The sequence below is a fragment of the Dipodomys spectabilis genome, unplaced genomic scaffold, assembly GCF_019054845.1.
Source record: "Dipodomys spectabilis isolate Male_0828 unplaced genomic scaffold, ASM1905484v1 ptg000038l, whole genome shotgun sequence".
NCBI classification, from domain to species: domain Eukaryota; kingdom Metazoa; phylum Chordata; class Mammalia; order Rodentia; family Heteromyidae; genus Dipodomys; species Dipodomys spectabilis.
The window spans coordinates 663,457-690,546 of record NW_024870715.1 but is presented as its reverse complement, the minus strand read 5'-3'; the positions used below and the strand labels follow the sequence as shown (position 1 = coordinate 690,546).

Below are 27,090 nucleotides of genomic sequence, written 5' to 3'. Positions count from 1 at the left end.
GTCATAAGCAAAACCTGTGAGATATTTTATTTATAAACTGTCTTCTACTACTTTACCACAAAAATAACCTTTATCTTTAGTACAACTTGGGGGATCCTAGGGGGTAGGGAAAGTGGGAGAAAAATGAGGGGAGGGATAACAAGTTTGACAAGAAATGTACTCTATCTTACATACATAACTGTAACACCTCTGTATATTACCTTGACAATAAAATTAAAGTTAAAAAAGATATAGAGATTATATATGAGGCTTATATCTTCTTTCTAACCTCCTTCCTTCTTCTCAAGCGACTCTTGTTACTTGGTAATCTCAGGCAGAGACTCCAAATGGTAATAAGTAATAAAGGCTGTGGTGATCTATAGTTTTCTGAGAAATGTGTAAGTTTGTTCAAAAGTTGGCTTCTTGCCTATCCCTTCCCTTCAAACAATCTGTATTTCTACTACCTGATCTCAGTTCTGATCCAGGGTGTTGAGTGAGTTTTTCTCACAAGTTTGTATGTTTTTAGGGTTTCTATTGTAGCATATACATTGAAGCTAGTGATATACTAGAGATGGAAAATCCTATATAGAGAGAAATCATCTACCAACATGTAGAAATAAGTTATTTGTTTTGAGTCACATCATGGTTAGTGGAAGAGTTGGGGACCTAATGTTTCCTCAGGAACCACCTTTTAGACATTTAGAAGTGCTTGTTACGTGTACAAGTTCCTAGGCTTATTTATCACAAACCCATTGAATAGAAAATGTGTTAGGACCTACTACTAGTGATTATATAATTAGTAGCTAATTCAGAATTGAGTTATATACAAAGTACTTAGAACTGTGTCTAGCATATGATAAGTAATCCATACATCTCAGTTGTTTTTTATTAGTTTTATTGTAAATCAGTTTTTGAAACACATGAGGAAGACAATTACCATGATTCTCCTCTGCCCCTTTCTTAATTCTTCTCTGTCCCCACATTTTACTTCTTGGTAATGAAAAAGAGGAAGAAGAAGAAGTAAGTAAAGTTCTAGAGAAGACATACAGATGTGAAGAGTACTGTGGAATGATTTTTTAAAATTTAAGAAAAAAATGCAATGAAATTAAAAACCTTTATACAAATAAAATATTGTACATTTTTGTTTATTGTATGTATCTTCAACCTCTTAGTATTTTATAGTGTAATATAGTGTAATGATCCTAAAACTTTTTTTTTTTTTGTCTTTGGAACCTTTTATAATCCCATGATGCTGGGAGTTTGGCTGACATGGAAGAGTACCTTTCTAGAAAGTGCATTGCCCTGATTCAAACCTCAGTACTGCCCCTACAAAATTCTGCCTTAATATTGGGAGATTGCTATACTCTTTTACTCATGTTTCCTTTTAATTTATTACAGTGTGGTTTTTTTAGCTGAAGTATATGATGAAAATCTAGCCCTATGAAAGATACAAAAGGCAAATGATCAGTAGAGGGTTTTATTTATTTATTTATTTTTGCATTAGGGTTTGTACCTAGGATTTGTGCTTTGTAGGCAGACACTCTTAACACTGAACCATACCTTTAGCCCTTTATTATACTGATTATTTTGCTCAGCCTGCACCTGAACAGTGGTGTTCTATTCATGCTTTTTACTGTAGCTGAGATGACAAGTGTGAATCACCATGCTGCTTTCTTCTGTTGTCATGGAGTCTCATGGGCTTTCCTTTGTCTGGGCTGACATGGATCCATGATTCTGTCAATCTTAGTCTACCATATAGCTGGGATGAGAGACATATTCTTCTGAACCCAGCTATTGGTTGAGAAAGAGTCTTACAGGCTGGCCTTGAACTGTGGTCTACCAATTGGTCCTTTGTAGCTAAGGTAACAGAAATGAGCTACCATACCTAGTCGAGGGAATAATATTTTAATAATCTTTTTAAAAAGTGGATTTTCTTCTTTGATTCTGTGCCAACATTTGAGAAGGCCTGTTTTTATTTTTAAAGATTAGTTGCATATGTAATCAGTAACCATATCCATGAACTTTTCAGTCGGTTATATCAGAACCTTTTGGTACATTTTAGACTTTGAATTGGACTATATATTTATGCATGATTTTATAATGGATTTACCATTTTCTTCCAGTTCATTGATTTTTGCTAGTTTTCCAAATGTTTACATATTTCATTATGTAATAAAAATTTAATATTGTTAATATTGCATTATTAATATCAGATAATTTTTTTTTTTTTGGGTCCGGTCGTGGGGCCTGAACTCTGGGCCTGGACATTGTCCCTCAGCTCTTCAGCTCAAGGCTAGTGCTCTACCACTTGAGCCACAGGGCCACTTCCGGGTTTTCCTTTTGCTTATGTGATTCTGAGGAATTGAACCCAGGGCCTCAGGCATGCAAGGCAAGTGCTCTACCACTGAGCCACCTTCCCAACCCCATCATCAGATAATTTTTAAGTATTAGGAAGCTGTTCCACAAGGTAAAATGATGTTCTAATTTTGTTTAAAATACCTCATTTTATTTTATGCAACAAATACTATCAATTGTATTTTTGAGTAATAGATCATTCATTTTATATGTGAGATGTCCAAGTCTCAATAGCAATTATTTGTCTATCAACTGTCTTTTGGTTAAAAATAGTATTCAGTGAAAAATGTCTCCCATTCAGTTCGCTACTCAAACTATTGCCCTTGGCCTTTCTCTTAACATACCTGTTGTAAGTCAGCAAGCAGCCAAGATGCTTATGTGTACATCCTTCTTGTAATGTATCAATAAAAAGGGCCGGCATTTTTTGTTTGATTTTTTTTTTAAAAAGAAGATTGAAACCATCAGGTGGTGGTGGCTTATTCCTGTAATCTTAGCTACTCTGGAGCGGAGATCTGAAGCCAGCTCAGGCAGGAACGTCAGTGAGACTCTTATCTCTAATAAACTATTTAGAAAAGTCAGAAGTGGCTCTGTGGCCCAAATGGTAGAGCACTAACCTTGAGCACAAAGAGGCTCAGGGACATTGCCCAGGTTCTTGAGCACAAAGAGGCTCAGGGACATTGTCCAGGTTCTGAGTTCAAGGACCTGGACCCAGGACCTGCCCCTTCCTCCCCCCCCCCCAAAAAAAAAAAAAGAGAAAAAAAGATTGAAACCTATCCAATTAGTACAGTGAACCTAGAACTTTTAAATTTTTATTTGTATTTGTATTCTGGTACTGTGGTTTGAACAGAGGGCCCTGCACTCTTACTTGGCTTTTCAACTCAAGAATGGTACCCTACCATTTAAGTCACACTTCCACTTCTAGCTTGTTGCTGGCTAATAATTAGAGATAAGAGTTTCATAGACTTTTTTGCTTAGGCTAGTTTTGAACCATGATCCTCAGATCTCAGTCTCCTTAATAGGTAGGACTACAGGCATGAGCCTGTAGTGAGGAATTTATTTTACTGTGGGCCCATGGGGATGAACAATATGTTTGTTTGTGTGAGTGACGCCACTGTCTTAATTTGTCTTTAGATGCTGCCATTTTGCCACATTACTTTTGGTTATCAGTGAAAAGGTCACTCCAGATAAACACCAGATAATATTTTCATATTATTATGAACATCATTTTACCTTTTGGAACAACTCAAAGGTTCATAATGATCTCCAGTGAGGTTACTTGGTTAGCTGTTTCAAATGGAACGTTTTCAACCAAAAGTCATAAGTCTTGATACCTACTTTAGTAATGCTTCTTAAGAATTTCAGGACATTGCTGACCATACTTTTGTGTCTTCTTTTATTGAAACAGTATAGAACTGAGTGCTTACAAATGGAGGAGTTTATGTCTAAAGTATGGAAATATGAATGTAGGGTATATTAAAGAAAAGTCCTACAGATACTTGAACTAAGTTCTTTCTATTTATTTACTATACTCATATTAAGGTACTTGCAATTGTTTAACTATTTCTGAACCCCCCCCAAATACATTTTCAAAAGTATTAAACTTGAATATGATCATTATAATAAACACTGGAGTCATGTAGTATAGACTAGAAGACATAGAAGTTGTTCATAAGCTGTGTGTAACCTGATTAGAAGTACAGATAAAGTAATATAATGTATTTGATGCTTTAACAAATGAAACATTAATTTCCTTTAAATAATATATAGGAGATGAAAGGATGTCAAATTCTGTGAAGGTAGAGGTTGGATGTAGAGAATGGCTCCAGGAAGGTGATAGAATTAAGGGAGACTTTAACTGAGATGAAAATGATATGTGCCAAGGAACATGTCATACCTCTCAATCTTTCTCCTTTCTAGAAGAGATGTGTTCCTGTTTTCCCTCTTCTGTCATTCTGTGGGTAGGGGCAGTTTTTCCTTTACTTCCCCCTCCCCTCACTTTTACTAAGGCCTATGATTTATTGCTGTTCCAACAATCTTGGTCTTTGGAGTCAGATTGACCCAGCTCACTATTTTGACAGCATATCTAGAATGACACCTTTAATGACATTTTTTGGTTGAGGGAGAATTTACCATTCTTCATATATCGCTCTGGCTGCTGGGAATATAAACATATCCAGCAGTGTGCAATATCTGGGAATTTACAACTTATACTCTCTAGTGGTTCCTTCCTTAGTGTCAGGTAAATTTCCTTCATTACATGAAAGACCCCATATGTCTCTCCTGTAATTCTGCGGAGTTTTCTCCCCAGAGTTGCTCCTTCCTTTTTCATATTCTGCCTCATAACCTCTATCTGCCTTGGCTTCCCCTAACTCAAATTCTCTTCTCTTAGCTAAGCAAGGTTACTGGGCTATTTGGGATGGATGTTGCCTCTGGATAGTAAGCCTAGGCAGTCACCAGGCTTAACCCACTTGTCTTTAAATTTAATTTAATTTTTTCCAGTGCTGTAGTATTCTCTGATTACTGTTCTGGACCTTAATATGTGACTCTATATATTATCTTGAGTTTTCAAGGAATTGAAGGTGACAATGTGTGCATGTATACTTTTGGGGATATGTCCTATTCCAATGTGTAACAAAGTTCTGTTCATAGCCTTTTCTCTCTCTCTCTTTTTTTTTTTTTGTAGTACTGTGATTTGAACTCAGGAGGCCTGGAGCTGGCCATGGATCACAATCCTAGTTAGGCATTCTGTATGGCAGGATTGACAGGTGTATGCTACCATGATTGGTTTGTTGAAATGGGTCTCACTTTTTTTTTTCTCAGACTGTCCTAGAGCTATGATGTTTCCTATCTCTATCTCCAGAGTAGCTGGGATTACAGATGTCAGCCAATACACCAGCTACTTGACAGTTTTTCTAAACTTTCTAGGTCTCTAGAAAGTTGAATGACTCATCAAAGAAAGAGAACTATAGACCCATTTCTTTGATGAACATTGATGCAAAACTTCTCAACAAAATTTTGGCCAACCGACTTCAACAATTCATCCAAAAAATCATACACCACGATCAAACAGGATTCATTTCAGGGATGCAAAGCTGGTTCAATATACGCAAATCAATTAATATTGTTCATCACATCAACAGGAGCAAGAATAAGAACCACATGATTATCTCAATAGACGCAGAAAAAGCATTCGACAAGATCCAACACCCCTTTATGATGAAGGTTTTGAAAAAATTAGGAATCCATGGAACATTCCTCAATACAATAAAGGCTGTATATGACAAACCTACAGCCAGCATTATACTCAATGGTGAAAAACTAAAGCCATTTCCTCTTAACTCAGGAACAAGACAAGGATGCCCACTCTCTCCACTTCTCTTCAATCTAGTATTAGAATGCCTAGCTACAGCAATAAGACAAGATGCAGACATAAAGGGGATCCAAATAGGGAAAGAAGAAATAAAACTCTCCCTCTTTGCAGATGACATGATCTTGTATTTAAAGAATCCCATAGACTCCACTCCCAAATTACTCAAGCTGATTCAAAACTTTGGCAAAGTAGCAGGTTATAAAATTAACCCCCAAAAATCAATGGCTTTTCTGTATGCCAACAATGAGAAAAGTGTGGCTGAAATTAGGAAAGCAACTCCATTTGTAATAGCCCCACAAAAAATAAAACACCTAGGAATTAACTTAACTAAAGAAGTGAAGGACCTATATGATGAAAACTTTAAAATCTTGAAAAAGGAAATCAACACAGAACTTAAAAAATGGCAAAACCTCCCATGCTCCTGGATTGGAAAGATTAACATCGTGAAAATGGCAATACTTCCCAAGGCTATCTACAAATTCAACGCAATACCTATCAAAATTCCACCCTCATTCTTCAAGGAAATAGAAGAGGCAATCCAAAAATTCATATGGAACAATAAAAGACCCCGAATAGCAAAAACGCTCCTCAACGGAAAGAACACTGCTGGAGGAATATCAGTACCAAATTTCAAACTCTACTATAAAGCCATAGTAATCAAAACAGCTTGGTATTGGCATAAGAACAGACCTCAGGACCAATGGAATAGAATTGAAAACCCAGAAATGAACCTACAGACCTATAGCCATCTAATCTTCGATAAGGGAGCTAAAACAATAGAATGGAAGACAGACAGCCTCTTCAGTAAATGGTGCTGGCAAAACTGGTTAACTACATGTAGAAAACTAAAGCTAGATCCTTATATATCACCCTGCACCAGAATCAACTCCAAATGGATCAAAGACCTTGAACTCAAAGCAGACACTCTGAAAACATTACAGGATGGAATAGGAGAAACCCTGGGTCTCCTTGGCACAGGCCGAAATTTTCTGAATAAAGACCCGGAAACACAACAAATCAAAGAAAGGCTGGACAAATGGGATTGTATAAGGTTGCAGAGCTTCTGCAGGGCAAATGACATAGCTAGCAAGATCAATAGAAAGCCCACGGACTGGGAGAAGATCTTTACTAGCCATACAACGGACAAGGGTCTCATATCTAAAATATACTTGGAACTCAAAAAATTAAACCACCCAACAACAAATCCTCAAAGAAACAACTGCCCAATAAGTAAGTGGGCGAAAGACTTAAAGAGAAGCTTCTCTGAAGAAGAAAGAAGGATGGCCAATAGACACATGAAGAAATGTTCAACATCCCTAGCCATAAAAGAAATGCAAATCAAAACAACATTGAGATATCACCTCACTCCAGTTAGAACAGCAAAAATCAAGAACTCTAACAACAACAGATGCTGGAGGGGATGTGGACAGAAAGGAACCTTACTTCATTGTTGGTGGGAATGTAACCTTGTTCAACCACTTTGGAAAGCAGTATGGAGGTTCCTCAAAAGACTCCACATAGAGCTCCCCAATGACCCAGCAATCCCACTTTTGGGCATTTACCCAAATGATCACAAACAAGGCCACACTAAAGCTACCAGCACAACTATGTTTATTGCAGCATTATTTACCATAGCTAAGAGATGGAACCAACCCAGATGCCCCTCAGTAGATGAATGGATCAAGAAGATGTGGTATATATACACAATGGAATTCTATGCCTCCATCAGAAAGAATGACATTTCCCCATTTGTTAGGAAATGGAAAGGCTTGGAAAAAATTATATTAAGTGAAGTAAGCCAGGCCCAAAGAAACATAGGTCCCATGGTTTCCCTTATTTGCAATATCTAGTATAGGTATGAGTCAAGCGGAAAAAGTCAAATAATGTGATGTTAGGAAAACGAAACCTCAAATATGTATTTTAATGTTTTTGTTTCTTTCATGCATGTGTTTCTAACGCATTTATAAGATTATCTCTTTGTTGCTTTGTATGTCCCTCCCCCACAGTGTAACCCCCGCTTTCACTATATTTGATGTCAGTATAACATGTGGAGGAGATGGGGACAAACAAGTCGTTTAAGGATTCAGGTGGACCTGTTGCAACAATGAGAAGTACAAAATGTCATGTCAAAACCAGCTTTACAATGTCGGGGGGGGGGGGGGGGGGGAGGGGGGGTATGATTGGGTGGGAGGGAGGGGGGAGGCTGGGAAGGGAGGTGAAGGGTAAACAAAGGAGGAGGCTGCAATGCTTGGTAAGAAATGTATGCATTATCCTGCCCATGTAATTGTAACCCCTCTGTACAGTATGTTCTCAAATAAAATAAAATTAAATTAAAAAAAAAAAAAAAAAAAAAAAAAAGAAAGTTGAATGAGCTTATCACTATCAATTTTGGTTTCATAGCAATCAGACACTATATCCACTGATATTATTCTGGATTCTGCAGATAAGAGATAATCACAAACAAAGACATATCCTGTTTTATTGTGTTCTATATTTACTGTTTATTTTTTTGTTTCAACTAAATGAAGATTTATTGTCACTTCAGTTGCTTGCTTTAAATGAATCTCATGGTGCCATTTTCCAACAAAATGTGCTCATTTGATGTCTCTGTGTCACATTTTGGTAATTCTAGCATTGTCTCAAACTTCATTATTTTATCTGTTATGGTAAACTTTTTTTTTTTTTTTTTGGGTCCGGTCGTGGGGCCTGAGCTCTGGGCCTGGACGCTGTCCCTCAGCTCTTCAGCTCAAGGCTAGTGCTCTACCACTTGAGCCACAGCACCATTTCCAGCTTTTTTCTTTTTTCTTATGTGATGCTGAGGAATCGAACCCAGGGCCTCATGCATGCAAGGCAAGCACTCTACCACTGAGCCACCTTCCCAGCCCTGTTATGGGAAAATTTGATCAGTAATCTTAATGTTACTATTATTTTAGGTGCTGTGAGTGATACCCATATAGGGTGGTAAACTTAATTGTTAAATGGTGTGAATATGCTTTTCTCACCTCTTTCTTCTCCTTGGGGCCTCCTTATTCCCTGAAACATAACAGTATTGCAACTGACTGATAAATAACACTATCCTACCTTCCAGGACACAATCTACCTTATATCTAAAATTTTAATGAAGTAGGAAAAGCCATGTCAAAAGCTAAGAAAGTGCAAAGGCACTAAAAGGCCAAGTTATGAATGCAAAGTATTTGTATTTGACATTAGCCAAAAGATGGAGAATTTTGAAAGAAAACTCAAAGTGCTACTCTAGTTAACACATAAATAATAAGATGAAATAGCCTTGTTGCTGATATTGAGAACCTTTTAGTGACTGGACAGCTAGAGCATTCACTTGTTCATAGCAAGGCTTTAATCCCTATTCAGTTCTGGGAAGACAGAGAGGTAAGGGAGGGACAGAAGAAAAATTGAAACTGGTGCAGATTGGGTTGGTTCATGAGGTGTAACGAAGGAAGCTGTCTTGTAACATACAAGTGCAAGTAAAGCAGCAGTGCTGATGTAGAAACTCCGGCAGGTTATCTCGAAGATCTAGACGAGCTAATTTATGAAGGGGCTACCTACACCAAACAGATTGTCAGTGTACATCAAGCAGCTTTGTGGTGTAAGAAGATTGATGTAGGACTTTCATGGAGAGAAGTCAGTGCTTGGCTTCAAAACTTCAAACAACAGAGAGATTGGCATTATGAGAGATTTTACATTCTTATGACAGTTGTATTTGTTAAGTATTCTCTATTTTGAATACAAATTTGCTTTCTTCTTAACTTTCACATAATTTTCTAATTCTGCCCTCATGAGAGGCACCTTGTCTTATTTTTTTTCTTTGATAACAGTGATTATAACCTTTACATTTTTTCTCAGCTAAATAACTTGTAGTCTTCAGCTTTTGCTCATTTCTTACTGTTCTTACATTTTGATTGTCTTTCTGATCATGGATCGTTTTATTATTTAAGTAGGGTTGCCCAGGTTTGAGCATTCATAGTTTTTAGAAGTAGTCAGTGACTTATGTGATATGCAAAAACATTGGTGGCTCATACCTGTAATCCCAGCTAAGCAGAGATTGTTAGGATCAGGGTTTGAAGCCAGCCCAGGCAGAAAAACATTAGGGAAACCCTGTTTGCAAGGAAGAGTTGGATGCCTTGGCTTATAGTAGCTATTTTCCTAGCTACTAAGAAGCCTTACATAGTAAGATTCTACCCTTTCTTCCCTCCACCCCCACACCCACACCTAGTCTCTTATCTGAGTGGGAAGTGACACACTATCTCAAAAAATAACAAAACGTTAGTCCTGGAAGTGTGTTCAAGTGTTAGAATACCTGAGTAGCAAGTAAAAGGACTGGGATTCAAAACTCCAATACCAGGAAAAAAAGTCTTCATAATTCTGTTAGTTTGACTATTGTGATAGATATTTATCTCCCCCTTTTGCTACTTATTTTATTGCTATCTACTAAGAAATGTGTATTGTTTCTTAGACTTATTAAGATATCTGGTTAATCTTTGAAAAGGGTATCCTTTATAGTTAATAAGGCTGTACAATAGTCACACTTAAAAGTCAGATAATTAATATGGTATGTATGCAAGATTCAGTTTTACAATAATAATTTATATCATTTCTAATAGTTGGCTATCATTTTCTGGAAGTAACAGCAATAAATTACCAATAAATTAGATTTCTCTGTTGTATTCTCACTGTCAGCAGAGTGACTAGCATTGTGGCATTAATCCAGACTAGAAAGACAAGCAGAATAAAGCAAGAACCCAATCAATCAATCAGGAGATCTGTTCAATCTGAATATGGCATACAAAATAGCAGCAGTTCAAAGCCAGAAATTAAAGATTGTGTTAAGAGGTTGCTTAAATGATGGAAAGGATGAATGATATGTTGAGTTATAAGAAAAGACATGGTCTTGATGTCAGTATAACTTGTGGAGGAGATGGGGAAAAACAAGTCGTTTAAGGATACAGGTGGACCTGTTGCAACAATGAGAAGTACAAGTTGTCATGTTGAAAACGAGCCTTACAATGTTGGTGCGGGGGGCAGGGGGGGGGGCGGAGGGGAGGAGGATTGGGGTGGGGGAGGCTAGGAAGGGATGTGAAGGGTAAACAAAGGAGGAGGCTGCAATGCTTGATAAGAAATGTACGCATTATCCTGCCCATGTAATTGTAACCCCTCTGTACAGTATGTTCACAAAAAAAAATAAAATTAAAAATAAAGTTAAAAAAAAAAAAGACATGGTCTTGAAAATTCCTAATGCCATAGAGGGAACTTCTATGATAGGTCATAATAGTTCTACTTGACTAGGGTGAAGTGAAGGTAGAACTGTCATGAAAGAGACCTTTAGGTCCTTTGACTCTATCTTGACTCTGATTGATAATATGTATTCCGCCACAATATCTTGGCACTCACATTACTTTTCTGTAAGGTTCATTGTTTTTGTGTTACTGAATTGCTTGAGTTCCTTATATTGTGGATGTTTAAGCCTTATTACATATAGACTTTGCATTCCATCAGTTATATCAGAAGAAAAATATTAATGTGTACTACTCAAGTGTATTAGCAGAATTAGCAACATGAATTAGCAGACATTGGTGTAATCCAATGCTTGCATAAGTGTATGAAGATAAAACCTAATAGCATTTTTTGGGAATGACTTTTATTGAAAAAAATGATGTCTTCATACTTGAGGTTCATTAGCTACTTATGGAGAGCTAGATGTAATAAAAAACACCAATGTTCGAGAACTGCTATGAAATGTCAATATTATTTTATATGTTTGGCATTTGTTTTAAAAATGAATAACATTGTTGAGAAGACTATTTCAGGTATTGAGTAGTATATATTTATATTTTTCTTCTCTTATAACTGATGGAATGGGAGAAGATATTTGCAAACCATATATGTGATAAGGCTTAAATAACCAAATATAAGGAACTCAAACAATTCAGTAACACAAAAGCAATGAACCTTATAGCAGAATGGGCAGAATTATAAATAGATGATTTCTAAAGCAAGCAAGTATTAAAACACACTGGGATATCACTTCATACCTGTTGGAATGCATATATATACATATATATAAAGTGTGTCTAAGATCTATATATGTATCTCTCTATATAACTATAGATAGATATATTTTTATTTCTAGATATTGATACCTACCAAAACTGAGTGTAGTATCTTAGATACTACAAGTTTACTATCAACTATCTGAGATACTTGAAAGGCTGAGAATAAGAGGATTGTAGTTTAAGAGCAGCCTGAGAAGAAAAGTTTGAGACATCCCCTTTCCAAACTATATTTGATTACAACATGGTAACACTTCATGCTTGTTAGAAAAAAGAAAAATAGACACAGTGGCTCATACCTGGAGGAACATTGTTTACCAGCCCAGACAAAAACTTCATGACACTCCGTCTCAACCAGTGAAATGTTGGATGCATTGGTGTGTGTCTGCTATCCTAGGTATTTTGGAAGTTTAATAGGAAGATCCAGTCCAAACCTGTCTGAACCAAAATATGAGATCCTATTATAAAAATAACTAAGGCATAAATGATGTTTCTCTTCAGTAAGACTTCCAATATCTTTGCTTGGATTTTAATGACCTATAATGATGTATAAAACTATCAATTTTATTAGGTACCTTTTTGAATTATGAAATTTCCTTTATTGCAAAGATACCTAGGACTAGTCCAAATTCTATGCTTTCTTTTGAGGACTGAGTACAGTGGCAAGTGTCCTTTGGGCAGTGATTGTTTGATTAGTGTTTATCTCTTATCTAGACTTCATATTTAATGAAAAAAGATATTGTGTCTGTATTTGTCTTTATAGCCCATCATCAACTCCACCACTTGGCATATACTAGACATTCAATAAATATGTCAGAGTGTGGTTGGGAGGAATTTTCTTATGCAGAGTATTCTACAAACCTTCAAATCCTTTTAACCATAGAATTTATAGATAGCCTTTATAGGGTGTATATCAATTAGATATAAGGCAATCATTGCCTATAATCTTAACTTGCACAGAATAGATCCTTTAAAACAGTTAACTGTTCCAGAACTACTTTAATGATAGCTTTGTAACTGAAATCAAAAGCTGCCCCAAATTCCAGTTTCTTTTACCTTTCATTTTGCTGTGGTGTGACTCTGTTTCCTTTTCTTTCCTTTACTCTCACTTCTTAACTGTATACTCTAATATATAAATCATTTGTATAAACTCTCCAACCTCTGAAACTAAATGGGTAGGATAGTACAAAACATTTATACAAAAACATTTATGGGAGAGACTGGCCTCCTATTATTTATACATTATCTTTTATGGATTTAAATTTTCATTGGAATTTGTTTATTTACATTCTGCAGCTATGACTTTATTATTGCATTTTATTATGTTAGATTATTTTTAGCAGCCTTCTTAAAGTAATTTTTCTTTTCTTTCTTTTTTTTTTTTTTTTTTTTTTGGTCGTGGGGCTTGAACTTGGCCTGAACGCTGTCCCTCAGCATTTCAGCTCATGGCTAGTACTCTACCACTTGAGCTACAGCGCCACTTCTGGTTTTACTGATCTTTTATTGGAGATAAGAGTCTCTCAGAGTTTCCTGCCCGGGCTGGCTTTGAACCACGATCCTCATATCTCAGCATCCTGAGTAGCTAGAATTATAGCCGTGAGCCACCAGCGCCTGGCAATTTTTCATTTTTATTGTGTCTTTCCTCTTCTCTCAAAATAAATCCTGTGTGTGACAGTCTGTAACCATATTGTTAAAGTCAACACTAAAGCTAGTATACAAAGTTAGGCTGTATACCTCTTATTTGTATTATATTTACTGTATTCCTAGTTGTCTCTTCATGGTGACAGTCATAATTATACATGTGTGTATATGTGTGTATGTGTGCGCATGTATAAACTGGTATACTAATACTGGGAATTAAACTCAGAGTCTGGGTACTGTCTTTTAGATTTTCTGCTCAATGCTGTTTCTCTACCACTTGAGCTACAACTCTACTTCTGGCTTTTTGCTGGTTAACTGGAGATGAGTTTCCTGTATTTGTTTTCCCAGGTTGGCTTTGAATCCAAGTCCTCAGATCTCAACCTCCTGAGTAGTTAGGATTACAGGAGTAAGCCTCTGACACTTAGCTTACCAAAATTTTTTAATGTTTGAATTTTTATTGCATAATATACACATTAGCAGGCATTTTTGGTTCTATGGGAAGTATAATTTTATCTTTTTTTCATCCTAGTATGTTGTTCCCGTTTACTACTGCTCCTAAATCTTCTTTTTAATCACTATTGGTGGCTATGTATTGCTAGTAAGTTTCAAGTTCCAGTTCCTGATTCTCTTGTATTATTCCTGCTTAAAATGAATTTCAGAGTTTTAGAAGCCAGTTATACTAACAGAAGAAAAAGTTTTATACATCAGATAAATTTGATAAGAAAGCTGGAAACATCATATTAAAAAAAGGTTGAAGATAACCAGAATATTCCAGAACAAACAAAAAAATCAATTGCAGTTATGACTTATATTAACCCTACGTAAGACATTTTCATTGATTTGAAAGATGGTTAAAGTGGGAGGATCCTGTGAGCCCAGTAGTTTGAGACCAGCTTGGACAACATAGACAGATCCTTCTAAACAAGAAAAAAAGAGAAGCAATAGAGGATGAAAGAGATGATTTTTATTGAATAACCTTTCAGGGTACTGCTGAATTGTTTTGGGGAGCTTGTCTGGGAATCCTTAAGAAATGGGAAGGAAACCTATCCTCTATAACTAGATTTTCTACTGAATATTATGGTATGTTGAAGTACCACAAACCTTCTGCTTCTTTAGATATGTGTGTGGAAAGAATATGGGACTTAGGGGCTGGGAATGTGGTAGAGTGGTAGAGTGCTTGATTAGCACACATAGCCCTGGGTTAGATTCCTCACTACCACATAAACAGAAAAAGCTGCAAGAGGCTCTGTCGCTCACATGGTAGAGTGTGAGAGCCTTGAGCAAAAGGTCAGGGACAGTGTCCAGGCCCTGAGTTCAAGCCCCAGGGCTGACAAAAAACAAACAAACAAGAATATGGGACTTATGAGGAAATTCAAATCCTTACTTTATTATTTAATTTTGGATAGTCACTTTTTTAATTCATCTATTCTTTAAGTATTTTACATATCATTTGAAGATTTCACAGTTCATATGAAGACAATTTGTCCAATATAGCTAGCAGTTGTTAATTTCTCATAATAAATAATAATTTACTGCATTAAACATACTTAATGATCAACTACAGGATGTAGTTTATCTTTGTGACTTTTGACAGTTATCTACTTATAAAATTGCTTTGGCATTTATATGAACATGTTTATGAACAGCAGTTAATAAGCAAGAGGAACACAGTATTTAGTTGGTGAGGGATAAGTCATACAGAAGAACATTTTGTTTATGTTAAATGCTGGAGTAAATGATAAAAGGGATCAAGTAGAGCTTGTTTGGAGGGGAGGCTAAGGATGTCCTTGTAGTTTTCTCAGCTTTAAACAGATAAGTCACTTGTTTCATGGAGTTGTTGTAAGGATTTAATAAAAAAGAAACATATCCAAAGTGAAAAAAGGATGAACAAATGCAGCAGGTATACTCAGTAGACACTATGTTGAAAATGAACTATACAACTTGGGAGGGAGCAGAAGACAAAAACTGGGAGAGAGTTTGAGAAAGCTCTGTACCTTCTACTCTGTTACCTGTCTCTCAAAAATAATGAATGTATTTTAAATATAGGGAAACTCCATGGCTCAGGAGTATGTCTTAAAAATAAACAACTCACTATAAAGCCACGCATCAGAGGCTCATGCGTATAATCCTAGCTACTCTGGAGGCTGAGATCTTGAGGACTGTTGTTCAAAGTCAGCCCGGGCAGGAACATCTGTGAGACTCATCTCCAATTAACCACCAGAAAACAAGAAGTTGCACTGTGGCTCAAGTGGTAGAGCATTAGCTTTGAGCTGAAGAGCTCAGGGACAGCGCCATGCCCCGAGTTCAAAACTGACACTGACAAAACAACAACAACAAAAACCCACTATAAGCTAAAGCCATGTAACTCAAGATTTTTTTTTTAAAGGAGGATAATGTGTAAAACCAAGAATGTAGAGCCTGGGTTCATGATTATTAGCCATAGATTTTTATCTCCTAAAATTAGATGTAATTTCTTGTGTCAAATTTCACAATAGAATTTTGAACTTTTTGTATTTTCATATTTTTCAAACTCTTACTCTTCAAGTAAAAAAAAAAATAGGGTTGGCTATCACTCACATTATTGTGTATTTCAACATTGCTAAAAGTAGAGTGAAATATTTTGCCACAAATAGTATACTAGGTAATAGTATATTTATTAGTCTGATTTAGCCATTCTATACTGCGAACATGTATTTGTAATTATTTGTCAAAACAATTTTAAAGTGAAAAAATTTAGCATGTTTATACATAACAGTTTATTCTAACAGAAAGACTTTTTTTTCTTATTTCAGACAACTTAATGAGACCTCTTTTGAATTATGGTATTGCTTGGTAAGCATATTCCTTTAGTTTTATATTACTTTTCAAAATAACATACAGTAACTTAACACAATTTGTTGTGCTTTGGTTATTGTTGTAGTATGTCTATGGGCTTCCTGGTTGAGGAGACAGCACCAGTGGTTTGGAGAGGCCTTCTGGTAATGTCAGCTGTTGAGAAATTGTTAAGGCAGGTAAGAGCATTGCATTAAATACTGTTTTATTTTGTCAAGGCTGTGGTAAGTTCATTTGATGATTAGAGAATTGCTAAAGTTTTTCCATTTGGGATGTTTTATAAAGGGATTCAGTTGATGGGCTGAGTCAATGGGTACTGTAGCACCTAATGAGTTACGTGGCACCAGCACCAAGTTTCACCCTTACCTGATTTACTCCTGCCCATTGCTTATGAATATTAAAAACTATCTCTTTAAGTCATTAGCCCATTATTAATTGAGTTGTATTTCTTTGAGGGTTTATTTTTTGAGCTGTAAGTATATTTTGAATATTAGACCCTTGTCTGATGTATAGCTGGTAAAAACCTCCCATTCTGTAGGTTTCTATTTAGCTTTTTAGCTATACTTTGCCATGCAGAAACTTATAAGTCAGAAGCAAGCCCATTTATCCAGTATTGCTTTGACTTCTTGTGACTTAGAAAATTTCAACCTGTGCCTAGTAGCCCTAGAGTTCCCCCTAACACTTCCTGTAATATTTCCATGGTATCTGGTATTACATTGAGGTCTTTGATCCATTTGGAATTGATTCTGGTATAGGGTGATATATAAGGATCTAGCTTCAGTTTTCTGCGTGTGTATAGCCAATTCTGCCAGCACCATTTGTTGTTGTTCTTGCCTCCCTTATCAAATACTGGTTGGCTATAGGTCTGTAGGTCATTGCTGGGTCTTTTTATTCTTTTGCATTGATCCTCAAGCCTATTTTTGTGCTAGTATCAAGCTGTTTTCATTACTATGGCTTTGAAATAGAATTTGAGGTTTGGTATTGTTATTCCTCCAACACTGTTCTTCCTGCTAAGGATTGCTTTTGCTGTTTGTTATTTCATATGAATTTTTGGATTGCTCTTTCTACTTCTTTGAAGAATGTTGTTGGGATTTTGATTAAAGTTGCATTGAACTTGTAAATTGCTTTGGGGAGTATTGCCATTTTCACAATGGTAATTCTTCCAATCCAGGAGCATGGAAGGTTTTTCCATTTCCTTAAATCTTCCTTAAATCTTACTACTGGGTTGTAAGGAAGGGGTTACAAATAAATTAACTGAAGTATAATAGACTCTATAGAGAGCACAAGTATAATATAATATATATAGCATATATATATATTATAATAGTATAATTCTTTAAAAAGGCTAAATCAAAGCCCAATCTAATATATAGTATAATTCTTTAAAAAGACTAAATCAAAATAAGTACCAGGAATTGGCTTCTTGCAAGGGTGAAGGATAGGGTCTAGGGGAGGGGGATAGAAGAATGAAGGGGGAAAGAAGGCAAATGCTGCCCTGAATTCATTGTATTATATACCATAGATTTGAGAAATATAAGGGAAAGGATGGGTTGTATGGGGATGGAGATGTGGTTGAAGTGATGACACAGACCAAGATGCATTGAATATATAAATTGCCTTGTTAATTGGCAAAAAATTCAATACATAACCTAAAATTAAGGTAAATAAGGGAAGGGGTGAGGTGGGATGGGAGATGAACATTTTGGAAGGGATGACATTGATTAAGATGAATTGTATTCATAAACTGCTTTGGTGAATGGCAACTGCTTTATACAACTACTTAAAGATAATAAAGATATTAAAAAAAATAGACAAACTCAGTATCTTATTTTATGTTGCTTTGTTGAGTCTGTAAGAGCAAATCTGTTTTATAAGCTACCTTTTTTTTTTGTTGGTCGTGGGGCTTGAACTCTGGGCCTGGCTGCTGCCCCTCAGCTCTTCAGCTCAAGGCTAGAACTCTACCTCTTGAGCCACAGCACCACTTTCAATTTTCTGAGTGGTTTATTGGAGATAAGAGTCTCATGGACTTTCCTGCCTGGGCTGGCTTTGAGCTGTGATCCTTAGATCCCAGCCTCCTGAGTAGCTAGGATTACAGGCATGAGCCACTGTCACCTGGCTTATAAGCTATCTTCCTTAGACTGGTTAATCTCATTGTAGACAATATTGAGGTATAGGAGCAGTTTAGAAATTACTCAGATGTAGAAAAAAATTAAATCTGTTACATAATGATTTCAAAACGTTTTATAAAAGTAAAACTTTATTTTACTCTAAGTATATATAATTATAGTTTCATACATTATATCTGTTCAATAACCTTATTTTTAAGAAAGGAAGAATATACTTGTTTATATAAGCTAAATATATCAGATTGTAAATTTTATTTATAGTTTCCTTGGAATAAATTTTATCTTTTCTCATAAGTGTAAATTTATAATTATGATCTAGGTAAATATTAAGGGTAATTTGTATTTACCCGATCAATTTACAATTACCTCTGATTTGTTGAGATTCTACTTTGAATCTAGAACTCCACCATAGGTTGACAATTCTAGTAGAACATATTTCTATATTCATTTTGAGATGCATCTGTAACAGATGAACTGTGTAATGAACTCTCAAATTCCTCTTTTTTTTTGAGACATAGTCTTGTTATATAATCTAGACTAGTATCACACCCACTGTGTACAAGGAATAATTTAGAACATACCAATACTGAAACCTATTCATTGTATCTGATACCCAAATTTAACTGAATGAGCTTACTGTAAGTCCTGAATTGGCAACCCTAGGTAGAGTGATGAAGAGTCAGGTCAGGAGTAGATAGGCATCATCTAGTAGAGTGAGCTGTGTTGCTTGAAAATAAGAGTTTGAAGTCATACCTAGGGCAGGTTATAGAGCCCAGAATGTAGACATGAGTAAGTAGAATGAGGTGAACATCAGAATTGTTAATAGGAACAGAAATCCTGCTAGGATCATTATAATTAAGTGAAGGAAGATAGTTTGTGGACTACTTTTGCCATCATGTGCAACATCTGAAGGTTAGTTATTTTTTAGGATACAGAGGTAATAATATAAGAAGTGTCTTAGTTTAGCTTTCCAATTTCTAGTATTTTTTCTGCATACCCTACCTTCCAATCTGATCTGCTAGAGAGGAAAAGACTATTGAGTAAATATGGCATATGTTCATGGGTACATTGATACAGCATAGAAAAGCTTGTCAGGACATACAAAATAGAAATTAAACTTTAGGATCTGTTAAGAAAACTATTAGATTTTAATATATTTAGGCAGATAAATGCTAGAATGTCATTTTGAGTGCTGGATTTGTCAATATGCATTTCATTTCCCCAATATATGAAGCAGTTTCTCTTTATTTTTCATTTTTATTTTAATAACTAAAGGCATAAATGTCTAGTATATATCAATCAATGAATAACACTTCCTGAGAAGTATTTTGTTTTCTTCTAAATTCTGTGTGCAACACTGATGTAATTCGTTTAATGTAAACAAGGAAGTCTCCTTAGAATCTTTGAGTTTGGAAATGTGGGATGTTTGAAAAAATAATATTAGTTATTAGAAAAAGAGCTGCAGAAAGGAAAACTTCAAAGGCTAGTCTGATGTGAAACCCTGCTGTGGTCACAGTGTAAACCCTGGAGACCAGGAATCTTGGCTGCAGTTTCAGTGCTTTTAGTTCAATCTCTTGTATTCCCAAATGTAAAGCAGGTGCCAGATTTCTTCTGTAGGGTCTGGTAATGGCATGAAATGAGTTGGTTGTTTCCTAGCAACTAGAGAAGCAATTTCACTTTAGCTGATCCTTCGACAGGAATGAGACAATTTCCCTTGATAGTTGGCATTAGTGATTTCCCTGACAATGGAATTGTACTTTTGAATAAGGAATGTTCTTAGCCTTTTATTTCCTAAGGAATTTTGCTTTTGAGTTGGGCTAAGCTCTGCTTAATCCTGTATCAAATGAAAAAGACAAAAGTTCGAACCTCCTAAGTACCTCTCATGGGAAGAATGGAAGGAGTTTGACACATAGTTTGTCAAATGGCAAATGATTATACAAGAAAATATAATAGTCATTTTCCCTGGTGTTTAGTAGATCAATTAATAACCAGATTCTTTTCTGTATTTAACACCTGTAGTAATAGAGGCTTATTAGGTAATGACTGATGTGTTGTAAATAAATATGTACAAATTTTTTTTTACCAGTACTATTTCAGCATAGTTTATATGAAGCAAAAAACATTTTTTTCGAATAGAGACCTCATTTGATTGTAAACAGTGTTCTTTATCATACTTATTATACTCAAAGATTTTAAACAGGCTCTTAAAGTTTACTTTAAGGTGAATTGTTGAACAATTCATATTTATCCTTAAATATCAGTGTTTGTGAGACACATACATTTAATAGAATCGTATTTTTCAACCCTTGATATTTGACTGTAGTAATTGATATGGAAATCCTGAGACTGTTAAAATATATGGAGGCATGAAAATAGAACCGTAGATGACCTTCTTTGTAATCATTCATTGTTTAAACAGTTTCTAAGGAAATTAATTTTTCCTTTAATATTATATAAGTAATGAAAAGTAGTTTTCTCATCCAGATTTATGGCATAATATATTGTTTTCAAGGTTCTCATGTTTAAGCAAGAAGATAAAATATTAAACAATATTCTTAAGATAACTTAAGTTCTGATATCAGTAAGCAATTTATTACTTTTCACAGATTTGTATTAATTTATAGGTGAAGTCTCCTACTCCCTTTCTCTCCCCCCCCACCACTGGGCTTGAATTCAAGGCCCAGGGGCATTCCCTGAGCTTTTTTAGCTCAAGGCTCATGCTCTACCACCTGAGCCACAGCTCTACTTCCAGCTTTTTGGTTGTTACTTGGAGATAAGAGTCTCATGGACTTTCCTGCCTAGGCTGGCTTTGAACCAGGATCCTCAGATCTCAGCCTCTTGAGAAGTTAGGATTACAGGTGTGAGCTATTAGTGACCATTTTAGGTGAAGTCTTTATTGGGAATTTTGGGCATTTTTTCTCGTTTATTCCCCTTTATGCTTGTGTCTTGAGGTACTTGAGCAAATTGCATATTTTTTAATTTTTTATTATTGTTATTGTAAAGGTGATGTACAGAGGGTTACAGTTACCTAAGTCAGGGAATGAGTGCATTGCTTTTGGACAATGTCATATCTTCCCTTGCTCTCTTCCAGTTTTTTCCTCCTATCCCCACCCACATGTTATGTTCATTTTCAGCATAATGTTTAGTGAGTACCATTGCTATTTGTTTTCCCTTTGGCAAATTGCATATTTAAAAATATTTTATTAGGTCCCTACGAAACATTAGGCAGGAAGAACACTAATTCAATTGGCTGAGAGTAGTCTTTCAGATACCTAAAATTTATACTGGGGAGGGAGGCATGTATTTCATTATGATATTTTCATATAGGTATACAATACATCCCCAATCAGTCTTACCCCCTCTGTCTTCTCCTTATCCTCCTCCCCACTTCTTAAAACAATTTCAATGGAGTTTATTCTATTTTCATAGATAGAGCAGTTTTTATATTATATTGCCCTTAGATTTCTCTAGAAGCTTAATCTATGGCTAACAAGTAAATTGTGCTAGCCTACTTTTGACTTCCGCATTCTTTTTTAAAAGTATACATTACTGAACAAGGAAATAGAAGTATATTTCAAATAAAGTTCAGTTCTTTGAAGTATTTTTTTTTTTTTTTGGTCCGGTTGTGGGGCCTAAACTCAGGGCCTGGGTGCTGTCCCTCAGCTCTTCAGCTCAAGGCTAGCACTCTACCACTTGAGCCACAGCGCCACTTCCGGCTTTTTTCTTTTTGCTTATGTGGTGCTGAGGAATCGAACCCAGGGCCTCATGCATGCAAGGCAAGCACTCTACCACTGAACCACCTTCCCAGCCCTCTTTGAAGTATTTTTATAAGGCATTATTATCTAATAAGTGACTTAGTTTGATTAGTTTAGTGGAAGTTCCATTTAATACTATTCATTTATTCATTAATTTAACAATTATTTATTGAGCTGACATCAGATAATTATTTTTGTTTTTTTAGAATATCATCAGATTTTTTTGTCGTCTTGAGCAGTAGACATTTTTGTCTACTTACTATGTTTAAGGTGTTGATTAATCTCAGGATACAGGATGTATAAGATAGTCCCCAACTTCTAAATTGTGAAAGGTCTTAGTTATAAACCTCCTTTTGCCTTAAAAGCATGACATTTAAATATGCTGTGTGTTTTGATGATTTTTACATATTATGTTGTACAATGTTTTATTTAAGACAGTTAAAGTTGGAACTTAGAGAATAAGGTTGCATATTATATAGCATTGACCATTCAGATTGGTGGTATTTTACAGGATATCAGGTTTCAGTCTTATTTCGGTACCATTTCATAGAGGAACCCTGTGGTCAACGTTCCAAGGGAACAGTTGTCAAGATTTATAAATAGCCTATGAATATTAATTACTTGTCATTTCCTCCTACTGAAAATACCCTTCTTTTTTTTTTTTGTTTTTGCTAATTATCAGGAATAACTTGTATGAATATCTTCAACTCCATGTGATGACAGTATGTTTATATGCTATTATAGTAGAATTTTCTTTATCATATGTTGCTATTATAGATATCTGAGGCCAAAAACTATTGTAGATTTTAGACTGGCACCAACTGTTCCACCCAAGTCATTTATGCCAAATTGCTCAAGCAGTAGAGTAGGTCTGTCATTCTTTCTCCAATTTACTTTTATCATCTGCTCCCTAATAATGCAAGTATATAGACATTTTTCACCCAGTAAAAGTACTGAGTAATCTGAAACTTTAAATGAATAATTTTTTTTATCAAGAAAGCAATAGGAATAAGGTGACTAAATGTAATAAAATGAGAGTTATTATTTTACAGTGTCAATCACTGATATTCTCACCTCTCGTTCTGAGTAGTTTGAACCTGGAACAATTTGAAAGGTTGAGTGTACTCTAGCTCTGGGACTTTTGTTCTAGCCCAGCAACCAGACCAAACTAGTTGCAGCCTTTTGATACACATATTGAGCTCCATTCTGTTGTGTTGGTTCTTAGTCTGGTACCCCTTTGGAGATAAAGGCACTTTACCATTCTAAGTCCATGTTTGTTTTTTCTTAGATTTTAGGCCTGATGAGTCTTTTTTTTTCCCTTATAAACATAAATTTATGCCTTAAAAATTTTTAGCAAGGATTTACTTTAGTATATCAGGATTAAAGTTGGGAGAAGTGGGAGAAAAAAGAAACATTTCTTGCTTCCACATAGGAAATGGGGAGTAAAAAACTTCTACTTCATGCTTTTTGAGATAGATCCCTGATAAGATTTTTTTATTGTGAAAGTACCATACAGAGGGGTTACAATTACATGAGCAAGGTAATGAGTACATATCTTATCAAGCATTGTTGCCTCCTCCTCTGTTTCCCCTTACCGTTCCTGCCCTCCCATCCCCGCCTCCCAAAGTTGTAAAGTTCCACATACGATCTTGTACATTTCATTGTTACAGTGGGTCCACCTGTATTCCTATTTAAACAATTTGTTTTTTCCCTTCCCCTCCACAAATTATACCTACATCAAATACAGTGAAAACAGGGGTTATACCGTGGGGGAGGGACATGCAAAGCAACAAAAAAAATCACCTTATAAATATGTTAGAAACAATAGCAAGAAAGAAAACCCATTTCAGTCCTTATTTTGGAGTTCATTTCACCTAACATCAACTTATCTGACCTTTTCTGCTTGTCTCAGACATATACTAGTTATTGCAAATAAGGGAAACCATGGGACCTATGTTTCTTTGGGCCTGACTTACTTCACTTAATATAATTTTTTCCAGGTCTTTCCATTTCCTAACATTCTTTCTGATGGAGGCATAGAATTCCATTTTGTATATATACCACATTTTCTTGATCCATTCATCTCCTGAAGGGCATCTGGGTTGGTTCCATATGTTAACTATGGTAAATGAGTTAGAAGAGGCAATCCAAAAATTCATATGGAATAATAAAAGACCCCGAATGTCAAATATGTTCCTTAATAGAAAGAACAGTGCTGGAGGAATATCAATACCAAATTTCAAACTCTACTACAAAGCCATAGTAATCAAAACAGCTTGATACTGGCACAAGAACAGACCCAAAGACCAATGGAATAGAATTGAAAACCCAGAAATGATCCCACAGACCTATAGCCATCTAATCTTTGATAAGGGAGCTAAAAAATAGAATGGAAGAAAGACAGCCTCTTCAATAGATGGTGCTGGCAAAACTGGTTAATCATTTGTAGAAAACTAAAGTTAGATGCTTATATATCACACTGATGAGTCTTATACTGTACTTTTCTTCCATTTGGTATATCACTAGCCGTTTCTTCACACTGGCTGTCTCTTTGGCAAGACTGGGCTTACTTGTCTTGTTAATATGCCCTTCCTCTCTAGAACTTACCTGTAACAGTATCAGGTTTCTCTCTCTTGATCTTCACCTTATCTCCAAGCTCAGACTTTGTCTTTTTCCTTCAGTGCAAAACATATTTTAAGTCCATTTGTAGACTAACTCACTCTGTAGGAAGGGTTAAGAATGTGGACGTAGCTTAAATGCTTTATCTCCCTGTTGTTGGCTGTAGTTCTTCCTAAGGAAAGGTGAAGTTTGTCTTAATTTTTTTCCTTGTTATTGATTTTTTAAAAAATTTTCAGTAAGTGAACTCAAAGCCAGTGTTTTAGAACACAGTGTTAGAGATACAGTTTTATTCTTTAATCCAAAGATGAAAGCCTAACAACAGATTTCATTTATGAATTTTTTAGCACCTACATGAAGAAGTAAGGAAATTGAAGGAAAATTCCACATCTGACATTATGTCAAAGTTCATAGTTGAACTTCAGATACACTGAAAATATTACATAAAAAGATCTTTGGCCTGTATGAAGAGCATTAAAAACAGAAATGAACTTCAAGTTTAGATTTAGGTCCAATCCTAAAAGTAGTATGTATGAGAGTATACTACAAAAATTTAAAGACTCCCAAACAAAAACTCTTCTAGTCCCAAGTGTATTTTTATTAAGTATCTTTTTTTGTTGTTGTTGAGGAAGGGCAGAGTGCTGAGGTTTGAACTCAGAACCTCGTGATTGTTATATAGACAGTGTACTGCGAGTTACACTCCCACTCCTTTTTTGTTGATGTTTTGTTTTAGTTATTTTTTCAGATAGGATTTTATGCTTTTTTTTTTTTTTTAAAGGCTGGTCTCATACATCAATCCTTGCACCAATTCCTCCCATATAGTTTGGATTACCGAGATTTATCACCATACCTACTTTGTTGAGATAGGTTTTCACTATTTTATATATTTTTTATTTTTTGATATGGGCTGGCCATGAACCTTAGTCTTCCTGATCTTCGCCTTCCTGAATAACTGTGCTTATAAGCTTGGGCTACCTGATGCTGGTTCCAAGCTTTTGGGATAAGGAATAATTAACATGTACTATGGATGATTCCAAAGTGACCTGCCTGGTTATGTCCCTAAGCTTTAGGATAAGGGATATTTGACATGCAAAGTCAATGTTGATCTAAAGCTAAATTAAGCTATTAATCTAGTAGCTGGGCACTTGTAGCTCACAATTATAATTCTAGCTACTCAGGTGACTTGAGATCTGAGAATCATGGTTTAAACTCAGCATGGGTAGGAAGTCGATTGTCTCCATTAATAACAGTAATCAGTAAAGAGTCAAAAATAGAGATGTAGCCCAAGTGGTAGAGCACTAGCCTTCATCAAAAAAAGCAAGCAAGAACTAAGTCCCTGAGTTTAAGCCCCAGTACCTGTAAACACACATGCAAATTAACCTAGTACATTTAGCATCTTAAAAGTACTCTCACCTTTCTCTTTATGCAGAGCTTCTTAAATTTCTTGCATGTCTTTGTCATACCCTTATTTAGTAGTCTCTTTCACAATAGTCTCACCATGGGCCCCAAAGATGTCTTTAAAAAGTCCTCTACATACTTTTTAATCCTTATTTTAATTGACCTCTCTGTAGCATTTGTTCTGTTCAACTCTATCATGTAATATTCCTTTTGTTTTCCTAGATTTTAATGTTCTGTGACATTTACCTCTTTGATCTTTTCTCCTCACTCCATTTTATTTATTTCCTTTTTTTCTGCTTTTAAGTTTGCAGCATAGGTATAATTATTCCACTTTTATAATTTTAGAGATTAAAAGACTAACCAAGAAGTTAGTCAATAATGAAATCAATATTTAAACATAGTCTAAAGCTTTTAAATTGTATAGGAATATCTTCTGATTTTGTGCTGTCCTTGGATAGTTTTATCTAGTCTTAAGGCCCAGATATCTATATCTATATCTATATCTATCTTCAGCCCTACTATCTCTCCTAAATTGGAGCTAGACCTATCCATGCCATCAACCTACCAGATGTTGACTGTTCCTTTGAGTTCAGATGAGAACAACCGCTGCCTCAGGTACTTGAAATTCTTTCTTGTTTTGTGACAGAGGCTCTGTGATTGGGGACTACCTTCTACCTAGCTTTTCAGATCAAAATCCTGAGTGAGTCATTCTTCCTCTCCCACAGTTCCTATTCAGATATACTGTTTTCCCATCTTTGCTGCTACTTCAAGGTGGTTTCTTGGGAAAGCCTTAACAGACTCTATGCCATTGCCCTATATAATCTGAGCTTGTGCTTGTCCTTTCTCACTTTGTCCCAGCTACCCTGAATTTATTTTTCTCTCTCTTCCTTCTAGATGTTCATTCTCCTATAACTCCATCTCATATTTCATGTCTCAGCCTCTTTGGAAAAGCC

At 35.6% G+C, this 27,090-nt stretch overlaps 1 protein-coding gene across 3 annotated transcripts in view; it reads left to right on the top strand.

The window, feature by feature from the left end:
• The window catches only part of Nubpl (nucleotide binding protein like), a 215,838-nt gene that overhangs the window by 66,045 nt on the left and 122,703 nt on the right, over positions 1-27,090 (top strand). For all 3 annotated transcript variants that reach the window (XM_042677408.1, XM_042677407.1, XM_042677409.1), the window contains 2 exons: positions 16,203-16,242; positions 16,331-16,421. In XM_042677408.1, coding sequence (XP_042533342.1) covers positions 16,203-16,242; positions 16,331-16,421 — 131 coding nt within the window. The remainder of the gene's footprint in view (positions 1-16,202; positions 16,243-16,330; positions 16,422-27,090) is intronic.